Source organism: Engraulis encrasicolus, chromosome 10, assembly GCF_034702125.1.
Source record: "Engraulis encrasicolus isolate BLACKSEA-1 chromosome 10, IST_EnEncr_1.0, whole genome shotgun sequence".
Classification (NCBI taxonomy): domain Eukaryota; kingdom Metazoa; phylum Chordata; class Actinopteri; order Clupeiformes; family Engraulidae; genus Engraulis; species Engraulis encrasicolus.
This window is the reverse complement of record NC_085866.1, coordinates 4,983,387-4,990,886: the sequence shown is the minus strand read 5'-3', so window position 1 is coordinate 4,990,886 and position 7,500 is coordinate 4,983,387. Positions and strand designations below refer to the sequence as shown.

General features: G+C 40.7%; 1 protein-coding gene across 1 annotated transcript in view; it reads left to right on the top strand.

Annotated features, from left to right (window-relative positions):
- LOC134456420 (membrane-associated guanylate kinase, WW and PDZ domain-containing protein 3) overlaps positions 1-7,500 on the top strand; it is a 249,754-nt gene that overhangs the window by 148,206 nt on the left and 94,048 nt on the right. The window contains exons 5-6 of the mRNA XM_063207783.1: positions 5,187-5,442; positions 7,498-7,500. The exon at positions 7,498-7,500 is cut by the window's right edge and continues 71 nt beyond it. Coding sequence (XP_063063853.1) covers positions 5,187-5,442; positions 7,498-7,500 — 259 coding nt within the window. The remainder of the gene's footprint in view (positions 1-5,186; positions 5,443-7,497) is intronic.

Here is a 7,500-nt window from a genome sequence, read left to right as displayed (position 1 = left end):
TCATTTCAAATTGGTGTTAAAGTTTGGTTTTCACTTCCAAGTTGAAGTTTAGGGTCTATAGAACAATTTGAGTTCGAGTGTCAAACACACAAATAACAAAATGGCCTGCGGGGGGGCGCTCTAAAATGTATAAACTGCTATAACTTTCGATTGGTTTAACCAAATTTAACATATGAGGTATGTATGTATTCAGCATTAAGAGGAGAAACGGGTGAGCCAAGTATTTGGTCACCAGATTAAAGACACACTATGTAATAAACACAATTTTAGTCCATGGACAGCAAAATCCTGGCTTTTTTAAGATAAAGGGTGGAAATGCCCTCAAAGTTGCAATAAAACACAATTTATTGTTACAAGCTATTGTAAATAAAGCCTGGGATATCATTCAACTTGATTTGTTCAGAATATCCCTGAAGCACAAAGATACCTAGGATACCTATACCCAAATATGGCTGCATAAAGCCTATGTGATATTAAGGACCCAGCTTGCAACTTTGAGTTTATGAATTTAGCATCATGAGTACCAGCTTTTTTCAATCAAGCCATATTCTATTGACACATAAAATCACAAAAAAATTATATCTGGAAGAAAATAAATCAATAATAATAATAATAATAATAATAATAATAATAATAATAATAATATTCTTATTATTATTAAGACTGCATTTCCGGAGAAATGCTATTAGTATGCTTGCGGCTTCTGCACACACACACACACATACAGAGCTGTCGTATACACACACAGAAGCATGAGGGAAAGAGATAGAGCTCTGTGTGTGTGTGTGTGTGTGTGTGTGTGTGTGTGTGTGTGTGTGTGTGTGTGTGTGTGTGTGTGTGTGTGTGTGTGTGTGTGTGTGTGTGTGTGTGTGTGTGTGTGTGTGTGTGTGTGTGTGTGGGCGCGTGCATGTATGAAGATGCTTCAGGTGCCTTTCAGCAATGGGTGGGTAGGGAGAGGTAAGGGTGGGATTCGAACCTGCAACCCTCTGACAGACCAACACCCGATACCCAGTAGGCCACTGCCACTTACTGTATAGAGTGGCCACAGCAGCATATTAGGCCACGGTTGTCCAGGTTCTACAAGGCTGCATGTGTGTGTGTATGAATGAAGATTCTAAAGGTGACAATATGGCAGTCAATAGCTGAGTAATATGTGCAGCCTTATCTCCAAAAGTTTTGCAAGTTGTCAAATGATATCGACACACACATGGCATAACCCTGTTCTTCATGTCAAAGCTGAGATCACATTTTTAGGCCAAATGGTTCAGTCAAAAAGTGGACATATTCAGGTCGCGCTGAGCTGTTCACACAATGTTTCTAAGTGAATGGGGTCACATCATAGGGATTTTAAAACTGCTCTCTCATTTTGAAGAGTTGGCTAATGATCTTAACACAGTTTGTATTCAGAGTCAACACCTCTCTGATAATGCCTTTACCTAGTCGAAAGGTGAAGCGGTTTATTTTATTCTATTAAAACCCCCAGGACAGGCCACCTCTCACTCTAACTGCCACAGTTTGCGAATTATCATCTTGACCATTCTACCATTCATTTCAATGAGGGGGAAAACAGATAGAGAACTGAGGGAAACAAGTCTGGTGAACGAATGAAAGGGGGTAGGCCAGCGAAAAATACACCACCTTGAGCCCTTTTCGAGCTGTTCGTTTTGGCACTCAAACCGTGTCTCTATCTCTAACGCTGCAACGATTCAAAGCCACCGTACTAATGAATGGAGGTGAATGGAAAAATGTAGAATAATAAACTGTTGATGAACAATTAGTATGCTTTCCCGCAAGCATACTTAATAATAAACTGTCGGACAACAATTTGGCAAGCATAATGAATAATACTATAGGACTATTTCATACATGGAAGACACAATCATCTGCTGTTATGAAGACATCTCTGTCATCTGGGAACTGTCCATTTGTTACCAGCACAGTTGACAGGAATAAAAACCGTTCTGTCTTATTATCTGCATTTGCCAGAAATGCCTGCCAATCTGGTAACAAATGGACAGTTCCCAGATTTGGACTACACTACCAAAGATGCCGTTGCCAAAGATGTATTCCAACTAGAGGTGAAGTACAGCTGTACTAGTACTTGTACAAATAGACCTGCCAGATCTTGGTGCAAGTGCATGTAGGCAGAGTTCAAGTGCACACGTCTGTGCAAGTGCACATGCAATTTCTAAGACTGACCACTGACTGTTATTGTATCTGTTCTCTGTCATAGTTATTGTAGAGTGGAGTATTGGGATAAATGTTAGCCCTATGGTCTTCTGTTTGTTTTTTGAATGCCAGACGAACTGTTGTTCCTCATAGTATATATCATCATCATCATTATCCTTATCCTTATTATTATTATTATTATTATTATTATTATTATTATTATTATTATTATTGATTTACTTTCTTTCAGATATAAAGTTTTTTGTGAATAAAATGATGACTGATTGAAAAAAAGCTGGTACTCATGATCCTAAATTCATAAACTCAAAGTTGCAAGTTGGGTGCTAAGTATGACATAGGCTTTATGCAGCCATATTTGTGTATAGGTATCCTAAGTATCTGTGTGCTTCAGGGATATTCTGAACAAATCAAGTTAAGTGATAGCCCAGGCTTTATTTACAATAACTTGTAACAATAAATTATGTTTCATTGCAACTTTGAGGGCATTTCCACCCTTTATCTTAAAAAAGCCTGGATTTTGCTGTCCATTGGCTAAAAGTGTGTTTATTACATAGTGTGTCTTTAATCTGGTAACCGAATACTTAGCTCACCGGTTTCTCCTCTTCATGCTGAATCCATACATACCTCATATGTTAAATTTGGTTTAAATAATCAAAAGTTATAGCAGTTTATATATTTTAGAGCGCCCCCCGCAGGCTATTTTGTTATCTGTATGTTTGACACTCGAACTCAAATTGTTCTATAGACCCTAAACTTCAACTTGGAAGTGAAAACCAAACTTTAACACCAATTTGAAATGACTGAGCCTAATACGACCCCACTTATTAGAGTAGTATGCTCACTATAGCAACCCTCATTATTTATACGTACAGTATGCTGCCTGAGTGATGCTTGGAACCGTGTGTGTGTGTGTGTGTGTGCGCGTGTGTGCGTTGTATGCATATGTGGGTGTGTGTGTGTGTGTGTGTGTGTGTGTGTGTGTGTGTGTGTGTGTGTGTGTGTGTGTGTGTGTGTGTGTGTGTGTGTGTGTGTGTGTGTGTGTGTGTGTGTGTGTGTGCGTGCGTGTGTGTGTGTGTCTGCGTGCATAGGTGTGTACATGTGTGTGTGTGCGTGCATGTGTGTGCGCGTGTGTGCATGTTTGTGTGCGTGCATGTTTGCATGTGTGCGTGTGTGTGTGTGTGTGTGTGTGTGTGTGTGTGTGTGTGTGTGTGTGTGTGTGTGTGTGTGTGTGTGCATAGTATGCATGTGTGTCATGTGTAGTGTCATGGGGATATGGTAATCTAATGGAGAGTATCTGGATCCCATGGTATTGATCTGGCCAATCAGTGGAGAGGATCTGGATCACATGATATTGATCTGGCCAATCAATGGCCTCCTGTTATTGCTAACGTTGGCCCCCGCGGACACTGGGGCTAGTTGGAAATGTTAACTTTGCTGCACGTGTGTGTGTGTGTGTGTGTGTGTGTGTGTGTGTGTGTGTGTGTGTGTGTGTGTGTGTGTGTGTGTGTGTGTGTGTGTGTGTGTGTGTGTGTGTGTGTGTGTGTGTGTGTGTGTGTGTGTGTATGGTACATGTATGTACGTGTGGTGTGTGTGTGCACGTGTACATGTGTGTGTGTGTGTGTGTGTGTGTGTGTGTGTGTGCGTGTGTGTGTGAGGTAGATATTGCTGATAAATGTGTGTGTGCGTGTGTGTGTGTGTGCGTGTGTGTATGTGTGTACATGTTTGTGTGTGTGTGTATGTGTGTACGATACATGTGTGTATGTGCTGTGCGGTGCGTGTGTGTGTATGGTACATATACGGTACGTGTGTGTGTGTGTGTGTGTGTGTGTGTGTGTGTGTGTGTGTGTGTGTGTGTGTGTGTGTGTGTGTGTGTGTGTGTGTGTGTGTGTGTGTGTGTGTGTGTGTGTGTGTGTGTGTGTGGTTGATATTGCTGATAAATGCATCTGTTTCTTGTACCTGCACTTTTGTGTGTGCAGAACATGTGTGTTTTCTGTCTTTGTCCTGAGTATGCTTTTTTGCACATGCTTAATTGCTCTCTATGTGAGTGTATCAATGTCTTTTGTGTGCTGACTTCTGTACTTGGGTGATTGTGTGTGTGTTTGTGCGTGTGTTTGTGTGTGTTTGTGTGTGTGTGAGTGCATTGCAAGTCTTAACGTTTGTTTGAGTGTATGCGTGTGTGTATGTATATGTACAGTATGTGCATGTGTATTTGTTCTTGCTCTAATCCAGAGTTTAGTTAAACCACAGTTTATCCCCGCTGTTTGTTATGTGTTGTGTCTTTCCTCTGTGTGTGTATGTTTTTGTACTGCATTTGTCAATATGTGTTCCTGTATTTTCATTTAGTCTTAATCTATGAGTTTATCCCTGCTGTTCGTTATGTGTTGTCTCTCCTCTGTGCGTGTAGTATTTGTGTACTGTATGTGTATTTCTTTTAGTCCTAATCTATAGTCAGTTTATCCCTGCTCTGGCTTGTGTGCTGTGTCTCCCCTCTGTGTGTAGTGTAGGCTATTTGTCATATGTATGTGTATAGTTTAGTTAATCCCAGCTGTTCATTATATGTAGTGTCTTGCCTGTGTATGTGTACTAGTACTTGTGCTGTATGTGTATTTCTTTAAGTCCTGATCTATAGTGAGTTCATCACTGCTGTTCTTTATGTGTTGTGTCCTCTCTGTGTGTAGTGTTTGTGTACTGTATGTTTTTTTCTTGGAGTGCTAATCAATAGTGAGTTTATCCCTGTTCTGGCGTATGTCTTCTGTGTGTATGTTTGTGTCTGTAAGTGTATTTCTTGGTGTCCTAATCTATAGTGAGTTTATCCCTGTTCTTGTCTTATGTCTCCCCTCTCCTCTGTGTCTGTGTATGTTATTGTACTGTATGTGTATACTGTATTTCTTAGAGTGCTAATCTATAGTGAGTTTATCCTTGTTCTGGCGTATGTCTTCTGTGTGTATGTTATTGTTACTGTTTGTGTATTTCTTGGCGTCCTAATCTATAGTGAGTTTATCCCTGTTCTGGCGTATGTCTTGTGTCTTCCGTGTGTTCTGGCCAAGGAGGTTCGGCCGGAGCGTCCAGCCTGCCGGCGCCCACCCTGTCCCCCTCGAGGTCACGTGACTCCAGCGGGGGCGACGCCAACGGCCTGGGGCACCACCTGGAGAACGGGTTCGGACGCCACCGACGCAGCTCCCGGCGGCGCACAGTGTCCCGCAGCAACTGGGAGATGGTCTACGGCGACTCAGGGGACTCATACTACGTAGAGTACGTTACTATGCTAATATGCTAATAACATGGTACTACCATCATACTACTATGGTGCTATAGTATCATACTAAACTACTATACTACTGTACTATCATACCATACTACTTAGCTGAGCGATGGTCTATGGTGACTCAGGGGACTCATACTACGTAGAGTATGTTGCCTTATACTTCCATGGTACTATAGTATCATACTACTACACTATCAGTGGTGTAGTCTACGTAGAACGCGGGTATACGGAGTATACCCACTTCTAAATTTCAGAGATGTCAGTATACCCACTTAAAATTGATTGATCCATTGTTTTGAATAGCACAATATATACAGTATACCCACTTCAAAAAATGCTTAAATATACAGTATACCCACTTCAAAAAACTACACTACACCACTGTACACTATGTACTACTATTACTACACTATCATACAATACCACTTAGCTGGGAGGTGGTCTACGGCGACTCAGGGAACTCATACTACGTAGAGTACGTTACCATGCTGTTATGCTAATACCATGCTACTGCCATAGTACTGCATACTACTTAGCTGGGAGGTGTTATACAGTGACTAAGGGGGACTTTTACTATGTAGAGTAGTTTACCATTCTACTAGTACTATACTACTTACTCACTCACCTAATAGTACTATACTACTACTCTTAGGGTGTCTCCTCTTACGTTTCTTTATTAGTCTTCACCAGGGAGAAATTAGTCTCGGAAGCAAAGAGATTGCAGCATCATAAAAAGACATAAGAGGCCGACACCAACAAACACAACAGATAAAAGCAATGTGCAGTACGTTACCAGTGAGACATACAAAATAGAGGGATACCGAAGGTGTAACATACGCATAGACATTGGGGCAACACTCACAGACATTTGTGTGCATAATCATCTGCAGAAACAGTAGCCCCTTACCAGACACCATCCTGCCACTGGGACGGCGTAACAGTCACTGAAAAATGTAACTACAGGTACCATAGTACTACACCACTATGACAGTGCACAGGGCCTTCAGTAATACATTAAAACTTGGTCATTGCCATTCTGATAACAGCTAATTTATAACAGGGGTAGTGTCTTATGGGGCCTGAAGGGCCTTTGTATTAATTAATTTGGTATATTGTAATACGTTATGTGTAGTTCTGATATTTATGAGTATGTAAACATAGTCATGACTACAGGAATGCATGATGAGGCTTCATGAATGTGTTAAGCCTGTAGAGGGTTGTGCATACAGTACAACCTTCATAGAAAATGCTAGAGGACGAAATACATTGAGGGAACTGAAAACAATTTATATTCTACCCGCACAACTTTAAAAAATGTATTATGCAAAATGAGTGTCACCGAACTGAAGCGTTTAGTGGAGACGAACCAAAGATTTCCAATCATTACTGAGCATTAATCCTTCAGCGCTGTCTTTAAAAGCAGGAGCCACCGCTTAATATCGTGTGTAATATGTTACTTGGAATTTATTTATCGACATAAGCATCTTGGTGCACACCATTTCATTTTTAGGGAGCCATTGAATGAAGATGCAGAAAGATTAATTAACAAGCAAGTTGTCAGTTTCACTTAATCCAGCAATGATTTCAAAAACACGTTCTCGGCTAGAATATATTTCACCATTCATAATGTGTGCTGAGAGTAGATGTCCTGTGTATTTCCATTCTGTGTGATGTATTCCTCCATTTAGACCGGAAAAATTGTTTTATACCAAAGTAAATTGTCCATCTTGGAGTAGGTTTCACTTTAAATACTTTGACTGTGAGGGTGCTGGCCCAAATATTCAACTCAGTTTTTCAGAAAAGAGGCCGCACCTTGTGTAATGTCTGTTTTTATTGCACAAATGTGTTTCGGTGTGTGGCTTCGTCAGTGTGCAAGAAGTGGCACCGAAACGCGTTTGTCCAATAAAAACACATTATACAAGGTGCGACCTCTTTTCTGAAAAATTGCTTTACCGTAATCACTCAAAGCTATTTTTGTTGATCAATTGAAGTTGATTGAGTCTCCACAAACACATGCTGTATTTTTGCATTTCCTTCTTCAGCCA